The 21,198-nt window shown below is 41.4% G+C and overlaps 1 protein-coding gene across 4 annotated transcripts in view; it reads left to right on the top strand.

Annotated features, from left to right (window-relative positions):
- KCNK10 (potassium two pore domain channel subfamily K member 10) overlaps nucleotides 1-21,198 on the top strand; it is a 183,502-nt gene that overhangs the window by 128,115 nt on the left and 34,189 nt on the right. For all 4 annotated transcript variants that reach the window (XM_045396842.3, XM_015454075.4, XM_045396843.3 and 1 more), the window contains one exon: nucleotides 8,198-8,358. In XM_045396842.3, the coding sequence (XP_045252777.1) occupies nucleotides 8,198-8,358 (161 nt within the window). The remainder of the gene's footprint in view (nucleotides 1-8,197; nucleotides 8,359-21,198) is intronic.

The following is a 21,198-nucleotide window of genomic DNA, read 5'->3' as shown; positions in this document are numbered from 1 at the left end:
ATATATTGTAACTTCTTTGCTCATCTTCTATGTCTCTCATTTCTCTTCTACTTTTTAACTCTTAAAATTTAGTTTTCATTTTGTTTATTTTATTCTCCCTATTCCTTTTGTTTGTATGTTTTCCACAATGCCTATGCTGCCCTGTACTCCTTCCAATTTTATTTTTTGTTTTTTTTTGTGATCAGTAGGGAATTTTTTCCTTTTCCTGTTTCTTTCCTGAATTTCATAGCTCACATTTCATTTTCACTTGTTCAATTTTCCACGGATTTCTTGAATTTCTGCTTTTTGGCTTCCCTGTGAAGATTCTTAGAGATAATTATTTCATACTTGGTCACAATTTTTGTCTGATTTTGGAAACATTTTTCTGGTGAGCATCTCCATCCATTGGTAAGTTTTGTTACTCTTTTCACATTTTTTTCTTATGGAAGTTTTATATTTATGTTGTTCAACTTCTTTTTAAAATACCTGGCCCCAAGCAAATTGGATATTCCTGGACCAGCTTTCTGCCAAATGATTTCATGGAGTCGGGGAGAGGAGAGCAGTGTGAGTCAGGATACCACCTTTCAGATAGGACATCCTAACTCTCTTCATTTCTGTGACAGAGTGTTTCCTGCAAATAGGGTCCATCTGTATTATTTCTGTCCTACCTCTCCTGTTTTCTGAACCAGATCAAGTTCAGGGTGGCTTCTGCTGCTATCCCTCTTTATCTTATGTTTCATACTTGGTAAAAACAGGGACCTCTCTTTTGAAGTTCAGAGTGAGGTCCTCACTTTTATACTTGGATATTTTCTGATACTTTCTGAAATTTACCACTTTAGGGCCCTGTCATCATTTTCCGAGCTTCTTTTTATTTTTTGTTCATATGGCTTCCGTCCAATCTCTGCTTCTTTTGGTAGTTCTTACACATATGCTGGAATGTCTGGATTATATCCTTTTTCCAGCTCTGCTGAAAATGAGTTTGAGGGTTTTCTGCCCACATACGATTGTGAAGTAGCACTGCAATAAAAATCTTCATTCAGAAGCAGGAGAGACACCCAGCAGTTACTGGTCCACAGCAATGATGGACAGGCATTGAGAGGCTCCCCCGCCCTCCTGCTGGGGGAAATTCCTTCGTTAAAACTTGTTTATACTCTCCAGGAGGAACTCCCTGACTTACTGCTCTTTGAGGCCCAGCTGTGCCTTTTGAGAGGTTCTTTCCTCTAAGGCACGGTTTTGACAATCAACTTCCTACAGGCAAAAATTTCAGAGGCTAACGGTTGGTTTAGAGGCACAGGATTTTGCCTTGGTTTTAAGATCTAGCCTTCATGACCTAGGTTGTTTCTAGGTGAAATCCAGAAAGTTATATGCAACAAGAACATTTTGGATGAAGGAAAATTGCCATTCTTATTTAGAAAGGCTCTTAATCTAATTATATGACATGCTAGGTTTACACTTGCAAATCTGCAAATATATTGATGTTAGCTATTAAAAGTATTCAAATGCCCATGACACAGTGGGTCTGGGACTTAGAAGCCTTTTCTGGCACTCTAGGCCAGGTTGAGTCAGCTTAATCCACAGACTCACAGCATCCAACAAAGGAAGCTGGGTGGCCTGACATCATTTGGTATAAGGGGAAAAGCATTAGAAACCTGAACAACACCAGAGGGCATTGCTGTAGTAGATCTAAGAAGAACAATGTCAGATTTCATTGTGTTCAGCAGATTGTTAACCTGAGGAAAAGCGTCATGCATTGTAGGAGGATTTATTGTAAACCAATTAAAATTGAGAAAGTCTGGGCCACTTCAAGAAGTACATTTTGGAAAACGCTCTCTGGTACCCAGTATTGGATTCATGAGACATTAGTGTATATTGAAGGAAACTCCTAATTTTCTTGTTTCAGGACATGGCTAAATGAATGATCTGTCTGCTGCATTGAAAAACACTATAGCTACATTGGAAGGCGCATTAATGGTGTTTATTGTGTTATCTTGTTAGGAATCCAGGAACTCGGTTTATTGAACAGCTATGTTTATTGATCCACACAATATTATGCGACTGAGGAATGGTGGCTCTATCTGCCTAATGAAGAATGTTTGATATGCAACAGTTTTGCCCTTTTTTGTGTGTGTACTTACACTGGAATCTTTGAGTTTGAGCAAATGGCTCTTAGCCCTTGGATTCTGTTGCCTGGCTTCCATACACTTACTCACCCATGTCCTCGTTGTCATATCCCCAGTGATTCCCTTCCCCACGCTTGGTCCCCAGGCCTCAGGTGAACAATCACCTTGTCTAGACTAAGAAATCCAGTGCTTGGCCACAATTATTAGTTCAAAGATGGACATATGATTTGGATTAGGGGCTTTTGCTGGAGCTTTGGAGGAAATGACCTCCCTTTCTTACTAAAGGTAAGTCTGGAAAGAGACAGGCCTAAGGCACTGCCAGTCATTTTTTTTCCCCTTAGGTTGTTCTGCCTAGAATTCTTCAAGCACTAAAGAAGCAGAGTGAAAAAGAGGAGTGGTTAATGGGGTCTCGCTTACATCATTTGAGCTCTGGATAGAGCTACCCAGAAAGTGTTAAGAAATAAATGTTAAACCTCCTTCTATTTACTGGGGTCAACATATTTTCTTTCATTGTTTAAGCGACTATGCATTGAGCTTTCTATTACCTGCAACTGAGAACATTCCAATACACACTTTGGATCAGAGCTCATGCAGGGCCAGTGAATATCCTCTGACCTCCACAGCTAGTGACTGAGCCTGCTGGCTGCTGCAGCTGCCATCTGCCATCATCTTTGAGCCATGGACTCTTGATTTAAAGTCTTAGGCAGAACCATCCTATTTGTTCATGTGCACACATCCTGGCTGCCTAGGAGGCTGTTTCCTCTGTGGTGGGAGGCAGGACACTGTGTCATACCAATTATGCACAGGAAAGGGGTCTTTCCCAAAAATCAGAAGGAAGGTGGATGCTCAACAGGAAACTACTGCAAAACAAATATGCATCAAAACCAAAAGTAAAATGCAAAGTCCACTTCAGTATCAAGGTACAGTGTTAACACAAGAGATAGGGTCCTTGTTCTATTTAATTTAGAAAACACGGTTTTCTCTCTCACTCTTTCTTTCTTTTAATTGAAAAATAATGCATTGTAAGTTGAACACCATTTCCCTGGCTAAATTTTAACTCCAGAGTAGAGGATCTTGATAGAGTCATACAGTTAGAGAATTCCAAAGAAACCCTTAATACAATGTAAGTAAGAATAATGAGGTGCAGAAATAATTGTTTTTCCAGTTACTTAGTGGTAAATTCATTTGTTGCATGTGGTCACAAGGTTTATAAGAACACTCAGAGCCCAGCAATTCTTCCAGTTCTTCCTGAGCAATTTTCCACTAGTTAGGAGTCAGGAAAGAGGAACCATGAGAGCTGAGGAGCTGTGTTTTCATTAATTGTGAAATACACAAATATTGGCCTATTTCCTTGCGATCATAAAATTTACAACATAATATTGCAGACATTTTTGCATATTACTAAAGTTCTTTGAAAAGCGTATTATTTGATGGTTTCTATTGGATCCACTATTCACACTATAATTACATATTGCTGGAAGTTTAAGCTGTTTCTACTTTTGTAATAGTGTAACACCATAGTGTTACGTTGTGAAGTGTGGTCTTCATCTCTGGTTGTTTCCTTGGAAAGATTACCAAGGGTTTGCTCTGTCAAAGGAAATGACCTTTTTAAAGCCTTGTCAAATTTCTTTCCAGAAAGGCTCTCATGAGCAGCTTAAGGTTATGTACTTTTCAGACGTAAAAAATGTGTTCATTAGGTAGAATGTGTATAGAGACACTTTGGGAATAATAGAATCTTTCTTCTTTTTGAAGAAGGTTTTTCTTGTGCTGAGATATATGGAAAGATTTACAAGTGTATAGCAAACAGAATACCTTCAGGCACTTCTCCAGACCAGTAGCCACACCAGAAGAAGAGCAGACTCTGCTCAGTCAATGTCAGGGATGCACCTGCACCCTAGTCCCTTTCTCAGTAACTAATTCAATGTGAGAAAGTCCCACCTGCCTTTGATTATTGGCTCTGCTGGTGGGTCCCCCATAACTAGCTTTTCTAAGCTGGATCAATGATGCTCACTTCTATGTGCAGATGCTTTTCACAAGCTGTGATTGTAGAAGGGCAGCGAGGGATCAGGTTCTTACCAATACCTGTGAAATGCGATTAGATTTTAGTCTGTGAGGCATTTTCAGATTGAGCCACCGGACTCTACCCACATCAGAGAGACAGCCTCTGGTCAGGACCCAGGTGGTAGCCAGTCACTGCATCACTTGCCTGGCAGCCTCATTTAAGGGTTGTCCCTATCAAGCTATCAAGGCACCTGTTGGTACTTACCCAGCACTTGGATTGGATGTTTATTTTTATTTTTATTTTTCAGAGAAGATGTATTGCTTTGTTGCCTGGGCTGGAGTGCAGTGATGTGATCATAGTTTACTGTAACCTCAAACTCCTGGCTCAAACTGTCCTTACGCCTCAGCCAACCAAGTAGCTGGGACTACAGTGTGCACCACTATGCCAGGCTAATTAAAACATTTTTTTTTTTTTTTTGTGGAGACAAGGGCTCACAATATAGTTCAGGCTGGTCTCAAACTCCTGGCCTCAAGTGATCCTTCCACCTTGGCCTCCCAAAGTGCTGAGATTATGAGTGTGAGCCCCCACACTTGATTTAGATGGGATGTTTAACCCGTGGCTTTGGAAAGAGAAATCACCATGGCTAACATTCACTGAGTTCTTACTAGTTAGCATGCATTGTGCTCCACATACATTATCTCATTTAATCCTGCATAACCACACAGAGTGGGTACTGTTATTAACCTCATTTTATCTATGAGAAGACTGAGACCCAGAGAAGTTAAATAACTTGCCCAATATTTCATAGTTAGTAAGCAATGGAGTCCAGTTAGATTCACCAGGACTGGCTACATAATTTGTGACACCCACTACAAATTGAAGTTGGGTCCCTTGCTAAAACATCAAAATGGTAAGCTTAGAGCACTAATGCAAGCCCTGGATCCATCTAAGTGTGGGCCCCATGGGACTGCACAGGGTGCACATCCACAAAGCAGCCCTGCCTGCGCAGACAGACTGGTGACCATAATAAGAAGCACACTCTCAACTAAACAAGTAGGGCTGCACAACACACAGTTGGGCAAAGATTTGACTGTAGCACGTAAACAGCAAATGGAAGCCTTTGTGTGCGCTCCTCAGGCACAACTCCTCTTTAAATGCCAGCTTTCTCTTCATGAAAAACATGGAACTTTTTTCTAGCCAGAGGTGAACAGATCTGAGCTAATTTTGGTACTGTGCATTCATTACAGCCTCTCCTTGGCTGTTTGCCCTTGTGGAGCTGGTTGTCTTCTGCTGAAAGTCACCACCTGGTGCTGTGGGTGCCATGGGAGGACAGTGAAGTTTCTGGAGGGAAAATAGGAATCAACCGTCTGTTTTCTCTGGGACTGAGTTTTCCTGGAGACATATTGCTCAGAAACAATTCCTTCCCACAGTAAAGCACAAGGCAAACTGGTAATTGCTACCACTGGGTGCTTAGTTTGCACTATATTTCACAGGTATTTAATCTTAACATGTAACTCTTGCTTTGCATGTGACTCATTTAATCTTTAATAGCTATAGGTAGGCATTTTAATAGCCTTGTCTTTTAGATGAAGAAAGTGAGGGAGAGAGATTAAGAATGTGCTATGACCTGAGAGTTAGTAAATAGAAGAATCAGAACAGAAATCTGTGTAGTCTCTAGTTCTAGAGCCTACAGACAACTGTCGCACCTTACTTCAAAGTTTTACCCAAGCATTCTGGAAGGATGGGCAGGGCAGTCAGACAGGCGGGATGTAACTCAATCCCCAGATCCAGAAATGTGGTCTTCCCACTGCCTCAGAGCAAAGCTCCAAAGTGTAAGTGCTGGAATTTTCCCAGAGTGACAGGGTTGAGGGTCAAACAGTCTCTCCTTATAGTTCACCAAAGGCATGGAGCACAAAAACACTCGCACACGCACCCATGCATGAGATACGGCATCACTCAAGCATGATGACTTTCTATCCGCTCGGCAGTGCGTCACCAAAGAAAGATGACTGTGAATATATTTAAAGGCTTGTTTGAGTATTGAATCACTCATGCTCTTACCCAAGAACTTAGCTTTAATTTTATTTTTGTGTTCTAGTCAACAAAACACTGAACAAATAAGGAACCAATTGTGATAATAATAACAATAATAATAATAATACTTTGCATTGGTAAAGTACTTTACAGTCCATTGATTTTTCCCCCCTGCATTTTCCTTGAGTACCTCTGACGCTAGGATTTGTAGAGATTAAGTGGGCCTAAAGAGAACCAGGTAGTGTGAGGTGGAATTGGATCGGGTCTTTCATCTCCTCACTTCTCCCTGACGCTCCATGGTAAGCCACAGCGTCTTACCCAGGAGGTGGGGGTTGCCATCTCTGAAAGCTGGAGGAAGGGGGTGTAGCACTTGTCAGGATTAATGAGATGCCTATTCATCCAGTTCCAAGCCTCCATTTGTTTGCCTATGTCTGCAATATATTTCTTTCTGAGACACTTGGACAACCTACATTCCCCGAAGTTAGGCTATTGTGAGTCAGTCAAGCTGGGATCTTCAGTGTTTTCACAAGTTACTTGGAAGTTTCCAAGAGTCACCATAAACCTGCGTGAAGTGAAACTGTAGAGGCTCATTTGTTTCCTTTTCAATAGGGCTAGCTTAATGTCAGCTCGACCATTCTAGAGGAAAATGCTTGGAAAAATGATTTTGCCCAAGTTCCTGAAAATACCTGAGAAAAGTTCTGAGAGCTTTTTTGGATATTTAAATCAAAATCCTGGTGAGTAAAAGAAGTTCAAGATGAGGAAGCCTAGCCTGAACACTCGTTTTAGAAATGGAAGCTGTCGTTTAGATTATTATAAGAGGTTTGAATGATTCAGAACAGAAGATTGCCAAGGAAAGTATCCAGGTGACTCATTCCTGAAGGCAGAAAGCAACCGTGAGTTCTGTAGGCCTGTGGGTGGCTGAATGATGGACTAACCATCAACATTATTTTTTATCATGTTGCTTTCCCAACCTATCAATAACCATGGACCCAATAACTCGCTCATTGAATGGATTCAGAAACAGGCCCCACATAAGTTACCCAGATTTGGGAGAATGGTTAGATTACTGTCTAGATACTTTTTTAACATAAGATTGTAATATCAATTGTCACAAAATGAATATTAATTAATTTAGACTTTCATCTCCATATAAAGTGTGCTAATGCTATAGGCCTTTTTCTTCCAGCAATACTTTCTTTAGCCTCATCCATATAGGGTAAGCCCAGTACTCATTGTACGTAAGTTACTTATGTAATTGCAGTACTCTTAAGAATGCAGATGTGGGTATATTCAAAGCACTATTTGAAATACATATTAGTAGACTGGACTATAAAAAGATTCTCTTGTATTTAAACATCCATCAATAAACTTTTAGCACCTTATTACCCTCAATGCAAGAGGTGGTTGGGAGGAGAGGCAGGACTCAGAGATGAGGTGGAGTTCCCAGTAAAGAGAAAAAAAGAACCAGATGGGGCTAAACTTCACTGGCAGTGGGGAGAGACAGCACAAAGCCTTCCCTTCCCTATTCTTTCCTGTTTTCAGACTTCCCAGGGTAGGGCTGGACAATTCATGAGTCCTTTCTAACTTTGTACTAGATCACATTTCCTCTTTAATATGGAGTACCCATCACCCTTGAAGACAGCCAGAATCTGTCCAGGTGGAGCCTATGGGTAAGACTGTGAAAAAGAAGCTCTTGTCAAGTCTAAGAAGTGCAATGGTGATTCCTTCCCACACATTCAGGTCTCACTAAACTAGACATGCCCATGATGCTTGGTGTTTCCGAAAAAGGTGGTATTACCTTTTGTCAGAAATGAAAATGAAAGTTCTGAGTGACCATGAATTTCCTAAAATGTGTTAATATCCAAGAAACCTTAAAACTGTTTATAAGGGGAGAAGGAAGAGAAGCAACGGAACAATGTTGCGAATTGTATAGGGACTTTGAAATGAAGTTCTACTCCCTAAAGCTTGTAAGGTGGGGGAAACTTTTTAAAAAGTCTGTGAGTTCTTTGGTCAGTATGCTAATGTCTCTGCCACTCTCCCTCTTTTTAATATTTCTTACCAGGGTATGGGAATATTGCTCCGAGCACTGAAGGAGGCAAAATCTTTTGTATTTTATATGCCATCTTTGGAATTCCACTCTTTGGTTTCTTATTGGCTGGAATTGGAGACCAACTTGGAACCATCTTTGGGAAAAGCATTGCAAGAGTGGAGAAGGTCTTTCGAGTGAGTACTGCATCATATTTAAATTATAACCACTGCGATCCAGTTGGCTTTAGCCTGACAGGATCCAGGAGGCAGTAAAGGGGCATTATCTGCTTTTAATGGAATAATTTTAATGTTATGATTGTATTTTCTGTTTTGGCCAATGGAAGTCAAAGATCTTGCACCTAAACTTCCTTCTTTGAGTAGCTTCCTATTTTAGAGTGGTATTTCTGCAATCACAACACAAGAGGGTTAAGTATGGATTTGCCAACACAGATTTTTTGAAGAGGTGGAACAAGCTTAGTTTCTCCTTAAAGATGGAAGATGGGGTTCCTCATTGTGTTTGTAATGAAGTAGAAAACTGTAAATCCATCCATTTTGTTGTTGGAACTCCCTCACTCCATTTTATTTTCAAGCACAGTGTCTTTAGGCTAATCCTGCTTCTTCCAGACGCCTAACTTCTCCAGACACTGCTCTGTGCTTTGCACCTGTCTCCTAATGGTCTGTCTCTCTCCCACCTCTCACTGCTCAGTGCTCCCTCAGAAATGGCATCCTGATGTACTACTTCCTACTGAACTGTCGATGATTGCTATTGCCTTAGTGGGTTTTTCCTTTCTGGAATATTTATCTTTAAACAAGAAACAACTATCTCAACTCAAGGAATTTATTTACTAAAATTAAAATTAATAAATTATTCCTGGCGTCGGTTGCAGGCATGAGTGGCTGAGTGATTAAACTGGGGTTCCCAGTGCCCTTTAACTCACACTCATTCGTATGGTTTCACAGAACACTTGTTTTGCTCAGGCGTAAGGTCATTTCTGCTCTCTTACTCAGTACTGACCTGATTCTCAAGTCTTTCAAACCTTCCTCAGGGAATGCTTTCTTATGATGACTTAATATTTAAAAATGACATTTTGAGGTCTTTTCTAGGATCTAGGAATGGTGGCCAAAGACAAGATCAGCTGGAAGCTCTAAAGCTGTGCTTTTTCACCCTGTAAGAACTCTCAAACTTTGAGTTCAAGGCTGTCTCTGCAATAATGGCTTATACTTCTCTTTAGAAGAATGCAAGAGAGCTTTCAGATGAGCAGTTTCAGAGGCTTTTTAAAAAGAGTAAAATGGGAGGAATGAGTCACCATGGCTGGGTGAGCCATTTATAATCTCACTCATTCTGGTCAGCTGCCTCAGTTTACTCATCCACAAAAGGGGATACAATTTGAATCTACTTTGTCAGGTTTTGGTGATGATTAAATGAAATAATGTGTGGAAAAGAACTTGTCATAGAGCAGACGTAGAGAGCCCAGAGCTTCAGCGTGTCTCTGCAAGAGAAGCCCTCATGGGCAAGCTAGACACTCATTCGGGTTTCATCTGAGGAGCTCTGTGGTGTGTGAGTTTTACTGGAATGTCCCACAACCTTTGCTCCTTAATGCTGGCTGGCCGGTGGTCTCATTAGATTGTGCACCTGGGCTCCCCAGTAGTCTCCATGGAAACCATCAGTGCTCAGCTTCCCTGCTTTTCAGATGTTTAGGTCTTCGTAAACCAGACACGGCAGCCCTGTCTCCAAGAACTGTTTTGAACTGCTTGGAAGTACCCTCTTAGCTGCTGCCTCATGGCCCTGTGATAGAGAAAAAAGAATCTGGTGGATTGAACACTCAGAACAGGATTCAGTTGGGGAAATGACTGATCTGGCATTTTTATTTTTACGTAGCTTCTTTAGAGCTCTGTTTCCTTATTTGTAGAGGAAAGGATTGGACTAAAAGTTTTTGAAATCCTCCTTAGCAGAAAAAATTCTAGTTACTATATTCGAAATGACGGAAGAGGTTGCAATCATTTGGACATCTGCTACTAAATTTAGGGACTTAGTTTCCCCTAATGAATTTCAGACTACAAATAGAGTGTACGGTTCTCCTTCCCCTTGAAACTGCCTCTCAAATGCATCATCAACAGATTCCGATACAGAGCCTTAGAAACCTCACATTTCATCTTTTTTGCTGATTGTCCGCTCAGCTCCTTGCAGCACCATCAAAGATCAGGATTCTTTTAGGAAGGCGAGACAGTTGCATATTAGTGAATTGGCAGCGCACAATGAATGCATTTGTTAAGTGTTGGAGGGATGCTATTGGAAAGGGTGACCGAATTCCAGGGGGAATGTAAGTACACTTCCTAAATATACAAACAACTGATCCTGCAGCAGTTTGCTTGCTGCATATAAAGTTTTGGTAGAAAATCTCAAAGTTTTCTGCCACTGATTTAAACTACATTTAAAAGTCCAATTATGTTTAGGTGGTTATTTGAGAAGTGAAAATTGTATAAACTAACAAAGCTTGGGGTTGTGAATTTTTAGTTCTCATGGGGGAAGGTTTATGTATTTCATCTGCTCAATGAGTGTTAAGCCCTTCTCTTGATCTGTTATGCTTTCCCTCAGCTCTTGGGAAGACAGGATTTACTGTGGAGTAAAAATAAAATCTAAAGTTGGCCTTCTGCCAGGCATGGTGGCTCACACCTGTAATCCTAGCACTTTGGGAGGCTGAGGTGGGTGGATCACCTGAGGTCAGGAGTTCAAGAGCATCCAGGCCAAGATGGTGAAACCCTGTCTGTACTAAAAATACAAAAATTAGCAAGGCATGGTGGTGCGTGCCTGTAATCCCAGCTACTCGGGAGGTGGAGGCATGAGAATTGCTTGAACCCAGGAGGTGGAGGTTGCAGTGAGTTGAGATTGTGCCACTGCACTCCATCCTGGATGACAGAGTGAGACCCTGTATCAATCAATCAATCAATAAAATAAATATAAAGTTGGTCTTCTAGATGCCTGAACCCTGAGGTGACCCTGGTTTGGGTCCTTCCAACACATCCCAGGTCTGATCCTCATTTTAAAGAATTGCTGAGGGGTATTGGATTACTTAGAAATGCTTTTGGTTGTGGAGTAATAAAATGCCTGACTATTGGAGTTTTTATGACATGAATAAATAAAAATTCTTTCTTCTCCTCTGGAGTTCAGAACTAACTGTGAAATGGAGGAGTCAGATGGAGATCAAATTACTAGCTTTATTGCTCATAAGCTGATCAGAGAATATAGCTTTAGCTTTGTTTCCGAAAGGGCTTATAGTCACTTTACCCTGATTTAGGACTTTGCTGCTGCATTAGTTTTTCTATTGCTGTGTAATATATGACTACAAACATAGAAGCTTAAAACAACACTTTTAAATGGCCTTCTTGCACCACCACTTAGAATTTTAGTTTATTAAAATTAAACTTAGTTTAATTTTGCTCTCAGATGATGTTCAGAAACAAAGAAAAGGTAAAAGTAAAGGTGCCAAATTATTTGCAGATGTGTGTAATAACCAAACCTCAGGCAATCCGCCCTCCTTGGCCTCCCAAAGTGCTGGGATTATAGGCGTGACCCACCATGCCAGGCCACACAAATTTTTTAAGCCAGGTGTGCAGACCAAATAAAATATTAAGCTAGATGTACAGAAAGAACCAAAAGTGAATTCACCAGAAAAGACATGCCACTAAGACAGAATGTAAATTCTGTAGAAACCAGAGTACTCAATGCAGAAGGATATTTTTCTACCAGAAAGTGCTTGCCAACAAATAAAAACCCCTCGTATAGACCAAAGAGGGATGAAAAATTCTTTACTTAAGGCACCTTTCAGCCAAATCAAATCACATGTAAAGTCAAAAAGAACTCACCAAAGGGAGGGAGTCTGAGAATCTGAGAGGAGAGTCACCCAGACAGAAGCAGCAGTGGACAGAAGCAGAGAGCAGAAAGGGCTCAGTCAGTACTGCACTCAGTTCCAGGGACCTCTCATTCCTCTAAGGTGCACTCACTTTGATCCCACTTCTGACACCATTTATGTCACCCTAAATAACATACAGAGAGAGGCTCATTGAAAGAAAATGATATTTACTTAGGAATGGGTGTTGCAGTGGTAACATACATGCCAGTTTAAACTATGTGTGCATTCAGGGAGGTAAAGCAAAAAAAAAAAAAAAAAAAAAAAAAAGAAAATAAAATAAAGGGGTTTTTTAAAGGAAAAATGAGGAGGATTACATAATTGTTTTGAGCTAATTATCCTTGAGTACAAGGATCAATAACAAGGGTGATGCCAGTCCAAGGTTGGACAGGCAGTTGCTGGGTAGATGTCTTCGCAGACATACTTTTCTGCATAAGGCGGTGATGGGTTTTGTGCAAGGTTGTAGTTTTTGCAGTCTTTTATGATAGCTCTTGTAATCAGGCATTTGTGCATGAGAACCCTTCCTTCCTGGCTTTCCCAGACTCTGTTTGTCAGGGTTTTAAACACAAGTAACCTCATTTTGGTTCTGACAATTTTCACAGTCCCAACACTGATTAACAATGGGTTAAGAATTTGGACCCTATCTCACATAGCAAGAAGCCTGGAGGTACATTGACTCAGGCTTGTGCTATCAACTCCACAATGTCAGGTGTATCCAGATTTGTTACCTCTTTCTGCTCTGTTTTCTTTGGCATGGTGACTCTTCATCCTCAGACTTGTCACTCACATTGCAGGATGGCTGCTTCATGACCAAATAGCACGTTTTCACCCAACCTCATATCAGGAAATACAAAAGGAACTCCCTTAAAATTTTTCTATTTTAGAGCAGTTGCATATTCACAGCAAAATAGAGAGGAACGTACAGAGATCTCTTAACCGCTTGCCCCCACACATGCACAGTCTCCCTCATTATCAGTATCCCCCACCAGACTAGCACATTTGTTACAATTTATGAACCTACATTGATGCATCATTATCACCTAGAGTCCATAGTTTACATTAGGGTTCACTCTTGGTGTTGTAGAGTCTATACATTTGGACAAATTTATAATGACATGCATCTACCATTATAGTATCATACATAATATTTCCCTCTCCTAAAAATCCTCTGTACCCTGCTTGTTCTTCAATCCTGCTCTCCTAACCTTCGACAACTGCTCATGTTTTTATTATAGTTTTGCCTTTTCCAGAATATCATTGATATACTTTGGCTGTGTCCCCACCCAAATCTCAACTTGTATCTCTCTGAATTCCCATGTGTTGTGGGAGGGACCCAGGGGAAGGTAATTGAATCATGGGGCCCAGTCTTTCCTGTGCTATTCTCATGATAGTGAATAAGCCTCATGAGATTTGATAGGTTTATCAGGGGTTTCTGCTTTTGCTTCTTCCTCATTTTTCTCTTGCTGCCACCATGTAAGAAGTGCCTTTCACCTCCCGCCATGACTCTGAGGCCTCCCCAGCCATGTGGAGCTGTAAGTCCAATTAAACCTCTTTTTGTTCCCAGTTTTGGGTATGTCTTTATCAGCAGCAAGAAAATGAACTAATACAGTCGTGTAATTGAAATCATACTGTATGTAGCCTTTTCAGACTGGCTTCTTTCACTTAAATATGGATTAAAATTTCCTCTGTGTCTTTTCATGGCTTGTAGCCCATTTCTTCTGGGTGCTGAATAATATTCCATTTTCTGGGTGTATCACAGTTTATGTATCCATTCACCTAATGAAGGACATCTTGTTTGCTTCCAAGTTTTAGTAATTATGAATTACACCTGTGCACAGGTTATTTGGTTGAACGTAAGTTTTCAACTCCTTTGGTTAAATACCAAGATGTGTGATAACTGGATTGCATGGCAAGAATATTGCCACACTGTCTTCCAAAGTGGCTATACAATTTTGTACTTCCACCAACAATGAATGACAGTTCCGTTGCTCTACATCCTCATCAGCATTTGCTGTTGTCAGTCTTTCGAATTTTCTCCATTCTAAGTGTGTAGTGGTATCTTGCTTTCATTTGCATTTCTCTGATGATGTATAATGTGGAGCATCTTTTCAGATGCTTACTTGTCATCTTTATATCTTCTTTGGTGACGTGTCTGTTAAAGTCTTGGGCCTAGTTTTTAATTGGGCTATTTGTTTCCTTGTTGTTGAGTTTTAATGTATAGCGTATTATTATTATTGTTGTTGTTATTATTATTTTTGAGACAGAGCCTTGCTCTGTCGTCTAGGCTGGAGTGCAGTGGCGTGATCTTGGCTCACTGCAACCTCCGCCTTCCAGGTTCAGGTGATTCTCCTGCCTCAGCCTCCCAAGTAGCTGGGATTACAGGCATGTGCCACCATGTCGGGCTAATTTTTTTATTTTTAGTAGAGACGGGGTTTCACTATGTTGGCCAAGCTGATCTTGAACTCCTGACCTCAGATGATTTACCCACCTCTGCTTCCCACAGTGCTGGGATTACAGGAGTGAGTCACTGTGCCCGGCCGTATTGTGTATATTTTGAATTACAGTCCTTTATCAAGTATATCCTTTGTATCCTTTATCAAGTATATCCTTTGCAAATATTTTCTCCCAGTCTGTGGGTTATCTTTTCATTCTCTTGGTAATGTCTTTAACAGAGGAGAGGTTTTAATTTTAATGAAGTCCAGCTTATCAATTATTTCTTTCATGGAGCATGTGTTTGTTGTTGTATCTAAAAAGTAATTGGCACACCCAAAGTCATGTAGATTTCTTCCTATGTTACCTTCTAGGAGTTTTATACTTTTGCATTTTACATGTAGGTATGTGATCATTTTTAAGCTGATTTTTGTGAAAGGTGTAAACTTTGTGTCTGCAGCCATATTTTTTGCATGTGTATGTTCAGTTGTTCCTGTGCCATTTGTTGAAAACACTATTTTTTTCTCCATGTTATTGCCTTTGCTCCTTTGTCAAAGATAAGTTGACTATATTTATGTGGTTCTATTTTGGGCTCTCTATTCTAGTTCATTGATCTATTTGTCTATTCTTTCTCCAATATCATACTGTCTTGATTAATGTAACTCTATAATAAGTCTTAAAGCCAGTTAGTGTCAGTCCTCCAGATTTTTTCTTCTTTTTCAATATTGTGTTGACATCAGCTCCTTTTATGGAAGAAAAATCTTTCCCAGAAGTTACCCTGTCGATTTCCCCTTCTGTCTCATTGACCAGAATGAGATCACATCAGCATCTGCAGGGGAGGATAGGAAAGGAAGTATCAGACAAAGGACGATGGTATTGCCATGATGGACTTAAACCAGTGATTCTCAAAGTTTGGTCCCTCAACCTTAGGCCTCAGTATCCCTTGGGCCATCAGTATCAGCATCCACTGGAAACCCGTTAGAAATGAAAATTCTTTGAAAGTTGTGGTGGTGGCAGGAGCTCAGCAATCTGTGTTTACCAAGCTCTACAGGTGATTCCAATGCTTAAGGAGCAGAGGAATCATGTTTCATCTCTTGGGGCTGAACACATTGCTGTGATGAACAAAATTAGAATTCCGTTAGCAAAGAGGTTGGAGTAAGCAAATGACAATGTCTCACATAGATGTCAATTAACTGCTAGCCACAGAGACCACTCATAGAGAAGATGTCTTCTCTCTTCCTTGTCATAAATTAGGTGGCTGTTGGGATCCTTGAATCAATCAGGATAAGCCAGCCTATCACAAACAGCTTACTCCCACTCCTGCCAGATCTGCTGCAACCCAGGCAGCTTCTCAGGCTCAGGGGTTAGTAGGGCAGGGGAAAGAACTGAGCGCTGCATGCTGGCTCTTCAGAGTGTTGTCCTTCAGGTAGAGCCCATTGGCCGGATCTAGTTACCAGGCCCTGTTCGTAACTGCAAAGGGGGTTTGGAATGCATTCTTTTATCTCCAAGAATAGTAGTAGATGTTAAAATTGGTGAGCACTAATATAGTCATGTACATATGCTCTAAGATGCACTCCTGGGTCCCACTCTAGGGTGACCAGCATTTCAGGAATTTAGTTCCAGGTCGTTTGTGCATCACTCTTTGGGGGGAATACTACTATTGTGAGACTCATAGATTTCACACCTGAGAAAATGCAGCCCATGATGTGACTTGCCTGGATTCACACAGTGAATTGGTGGTAGGACCTGGATTAGAACCACTAATCCTGCCTTAACCTCTTCTAGGTGGGCTGAAAATATTAATGTCAGATTAATCTACACTATGAAACCAATGCGGAGTTTAGAATATTTTAGTATACCATGCCAATCAAAGTAAAAATAATTCTTCCTGAGTTCCCAGGGAAATATCTGGGCAGTTAGTATCCTAAATATCTGCTTATTTGGGATGAAGGAGGGCTGACATTGGATTCTGAAGCAGGTTTGGGAAGCAGGCAGCCTCTTTGTCCCCTGCTGTGGGCTAGCTGTCTTGCTGGGCCAGGCTGACTGTCACTTGATAGGATGCTGTAGGAAAACCAGTCAAATTTTGGACTGGTTCTCATTTTCTTGGCTCCAAGCTGGACTTTGGACTCTGGTAGGAAGTACCTGCTTGTTTTTATCTGGCTCGGATCAGCAGGCTTTCTGATATTTCCTGTAAAACCAAGGGACACCTTTTTCTTTTTTTGGCTTTTTTTTCCCGCCAAGGATATGGCAGAAATGTTTATTTGCTTATGGATCCAAATGATTCTGGGTGTCACTGACAAGTAATAAAACATTACCCTAGACTTATGAGTGCCAAAATTACTTGGACAATTTAGAACAGGCCACATGTTTAAGATGGAAGTGATGACAATCTCAAAGTGCTAATAAGGTTAAATTAGTGGACTGATCAACCACTTTAGATTCCAGGAAGGGGCATGTGGCAGAAGCCAAAGACTCCTGCAGGCATCTGCCATGTGCCTGGCATGGATCAAGGAGAGGCTTTTAAGAACACAATTGGCAGGAAGCTTCTGTTTCTGCCAGCGCATCTTTGAGCTCGCATTCAGCAGTAAAAGGGTTAACTTAAAATAATTATTATTTCAAGGGTCAGGCACAGTGGTCCATGTCTGTAATCACAGCTCTTTGGGGGGCCAAGACGGAAGGATTACTTAAGCCCAGGAGTTCAAGACCAGCCTGGGCAACATAGTGAGACCCCCATCTCTGAAAAAAAAAAAATCGAGCTGGGTGCGATGGCTTACACCTGTAATCCCAGCACTTTGGGAGGACGAGGCAGGCAGATCACTTGAGGTCAGGAGTTTGAGACCAGCCTGGCCAACATGATGAAACCCTGTTCCTACTAAAAATACAAAAGTTAGCCTGGCATGGTGGTGTGTGCCTATAGTTCTAGCTACTTGGGAGGCTGAGGCAGGAGAATCGCTTGAACCGGGGAGGCAGAGGTTGTGGTGAGCCGAGATTGTGTCACTGCACTCCAGCCTGGGTGACCAAGTGAAACTCTGTCTCAAAAAAAAAAAAAAAAATCAAATTACTTGGGTGTGGTGGTGAGTGCCTGTAGTCCTAGACACTCAGCAGGCTGAGGAGTGAGGATTGCTTGGGTCTAGGAGGTTGACACTGCAGTGAGCTAGGATCACGTCACTGTACTCTAGTTTGGGCAACAGAATGAGGCCCTGTCTCTACAACTTTTTTTAAGTAAAATAAAAAAATAAAAATTATTATTTCAAACAGATCAAAATCCCTATTTTGGAAACTGGGTGTTATTTTCAGCATTGTAGGTTCAGCTACAGTTTCCAATACCTGTTGGTTCAAGGGTCTTGACTATGCACATCAGCATTGCGCCCAGAGAGGCAGGGGAGGAGGGCAGAGTGGTAGGCTGAGGCTTTAGGTTAAGAAATGGCTGTCTTTCAGTAGTGTAGAAAAGACACAATATTGGTGAACTTCAGTTTACGAGTGCCCATATGTCTCTCGAGTATCTGCTTCTATGTCATGCCTGCCCTAGTACTTACCATATTATAAGTTCCTAACAAATAACTCAGTAGGATTAATGTTACTTGATAATGTGAGTTTATTTATTCATTTATTGAGACAGAGTCTCACTCTGTTGCCCAGACTGGAGGGCAGTGGCACAATCTCGGCTTACTGCGACCTCCGCCTCTCAGGTTCAAGTGACTCTCCTGCCTCAGCCTCCTGAGTAGCTGCAGCTACAGGCGCATGCCACCATGCCTGGCTAATTTTTATATATTTTTAGTAGAGATGAGGTTTCACCATATTGGCCGGGCTGGTCTCGAACTTCTTACCTTGTGATCTGCCCACTGGCCTCCCAAAGTGCTGGGATCACAGGCGTGAGCCACCACGCCCTGCCGTGAGTTTATTTTTTATCAGAGAAAAGACCCTGGTTTTAATGTGAACAATTGCTTTCTTCCTTTTCCTAAGAGGCAAGAAGGTAGGAAGTAATTATTTTAAAATGCAAATAATTTTAAAGCTTTATCAACCAGGTCTGTTCCAAATTAGTTTAAGATTTTGTGTAGCTTTAATGATAGGGCCAGAATGTACATTTGGGGTGACCTACGTATGTGACATCCACAAAACAGACTACACAACATTTCTTAATGACAGCCCATGACAGTTTTTCCATGGACGGCTCCTTCTTTCCTCCCTTCATGTAATGTAGGGTTGCTCAGCCTCGATACTATTGACATTTTGGTCTGGATAATTCTTTATCGTGGGAGTTGTCCTGCGAATTGTGAGATGTGTAGTGGCATCCCTGGGCCTCTACCCACTTGATGCCAGCATCATCACCGCCCACAGTTATGACAGCCAAAATGTCTCCAGACATTACTAAATGTGCCCTCAGGGGCAAAATTGCCCTAGTTAATTTGATCACAGCTATACTGGGATATAAGGGGACAATCGCCCCAAAGACTACCAGGTGCATGCCCTGGTCCCCTGTCCAAATCTTTCACACGTGCCCTGGTGACTCCACCAATGGTCCTAATCAGTTTTTCAGTGCTAGTGCCATTCCGACTCAGAACTCTCCTCTCTCAGATGGGTCCTTAAAGAGGGCTTTGGAGATTTTATACTCTGGGAATCGGATCATTTCTCACCAATAAGGCAAAAATGCTTGGAGACTTGACGCTGATGAGTCCACATAGTGATAAATTGTTCTGCTCTTATTCTTCACTAGGCAAACCATCTCAGCACTAACTTTAACTGACCCATAGGGACTTACCTAATGTATGGTTCTTCTTTCTTGGCTTACCTTTAATAATTGGCCAGTATCCCTTTGGTGTTTCCTGTTGTCTTCTGAGGTCACTATAGAACGTTCCAGTGGCTTTAAAGTGCATCTTCACTCTTTTCTATGCCCAGTAAAGATGTCAAACATTGCCTAAAATAGAACTACTTAAAATACTGCCTGGATAGCATTTAACATTGAAACATTTTCCAGGTAGCTTTAACAGAGTCTCTCTTGCTCTCTCTTTCTCTCTCTCTCTCTCTCTCTCTCTCTCTCTCTCTTTTCCCCCTGGCAAACTTTCATCACAGGTAAGTTCTGGGAATCTGATTGTTATTTTGGGGTAGGAAATTATTCATGAACATCTGCATGCCGGAACCTTTGTAGGGAGCCTTGGGTCTGTCATTTGTCTGAGAGGATTTTGTTGAGATAATACTGAGTATTATGGCCTGTGGTACCAAAGTCTAGATATAGGTCGCTGATATATATGGTTTGGCTGTGTCCCCACACAAATCTCATCTTGAATTGTAGTTCCCATAATCCTCATGTGTTGTGGGAGGGACCCAGTGGGAGGTAATTGAATCATGGGGGAGATTATTCCCATGCTGCTCTTGTGATAGTGAGTGAGTTCTCATGAGACCTGATGGTTTTATAAGAGGCTTTTCTCCCTTTGCTTGACACTCATTCTCTCTCCTGCCATCCTGTGAAGAGGTGCCTTGCACCATGATTGTAAGTTTCCTGAGGCTTCCTTGGCCATGCGGAACTGAGTCAATTAAACCCCTTTTCTTTATAAATTACCCAGTCTCGAGTATTTCTTCGTAGCAGCGTGAGAATGGACTAATAGAGTCGCTCATCTGTTTTGAGGGTTTATTGTGCCAGATGCTGGGCTATCTGGGCTTTTCCTAGAGTAAGCTATACAGTAAATCTGCCAAAGAGATCATTATTGTTTCTTAATTTTATGAGATGGGAATGCTTAGACTGGTTCTGTGACTTGTCCAAGGTCACACAGCCATAAATGACAGAGCTAGAATTCCAAACCTGGTCTCCCTGCCCCAGAGTGCATGAATAGACTTAATCATTCCACTATACATCCTTTCTTCTTTCTCTTGCAATGTAGGCATAGCATGTGATGGCTCAGAGGAGCCTTCACAAAAGGTTTAGTAAGACCTGGGGATAGATAAAAATGGCTAGTTGAGAGAAAGATATTGGGCCTGTCTTTATCTGCTTTAAAAGGATTTTAGTTTTCCGACTTTATGCCCTCTCGCAGTGTGTTGAATTGCATCATAGCCTCTGATTCTTTATGTACCTGCTTTAGCTCCCTAATACCAGCTCATTATTAGCTAACATCTCTTTCTTTGTGTTCTCTTCTTTTGGAGGTTAATCTAAGATTTAGGTGTCCCCTTGCTCATGTCTGCTGCTATGTGACTAATACAAAGATGGGTTTATAATCTGAGATCACTATAGGACATTAAAAGTAATGGCAAAAACCACAATTACTTTTGCACCAACCTAATAAAAGAGAGGCCTGTACTGTACCAATAACTGACTTGTTTTGACCCACCTCTGCGAGAGCAGTTGCCAGGCAAAGATAGTCTCCACTCTGTTCTTCCACCATTGCTCCACTTTGTACAACCTGCTTAATGTTAAAAACAGGAGGAAATGCACAGCTCTAAGCCAAGCCTCTTGGTGCCCTGAGATAGCTGGCCTTTTCCTCCAAAACATTCTTCTTTTTCTGAATTCATCAGAGTGCCTCAGTGCTCTGCTTTGATGGTTTTAAGAGCATAGAATGGCTTGGTGTGGTGACTCATGCCTGTAATCCCAGCACTTTGGGAGGTTGAGACGGGAGGATCACCTGAGGTCAGGAGTTCAAGACCAGCCTGATCAACATGGAGAAACCCCGTCTCTACTAAAAATACAAAATTACCCAGGTGTGATGGT

Source organism: Macaca fascicularis, chromosome 7 (assembly GCF_037993035.2).
Source record: "Macaca fascicularis isolate 582-1 chromosome 7, T2T-MFA8v1.1".
NCBI lineage: Eukaryota > Metazoa > Chordata > Mammalia > Primates > Cercopithecidae > Macaca > Macaca fascicularis.
Note: the sequence above shows the minus strand (reverse complement) of the source record. Positions and strands in the feature narration are given on the sequence as shown.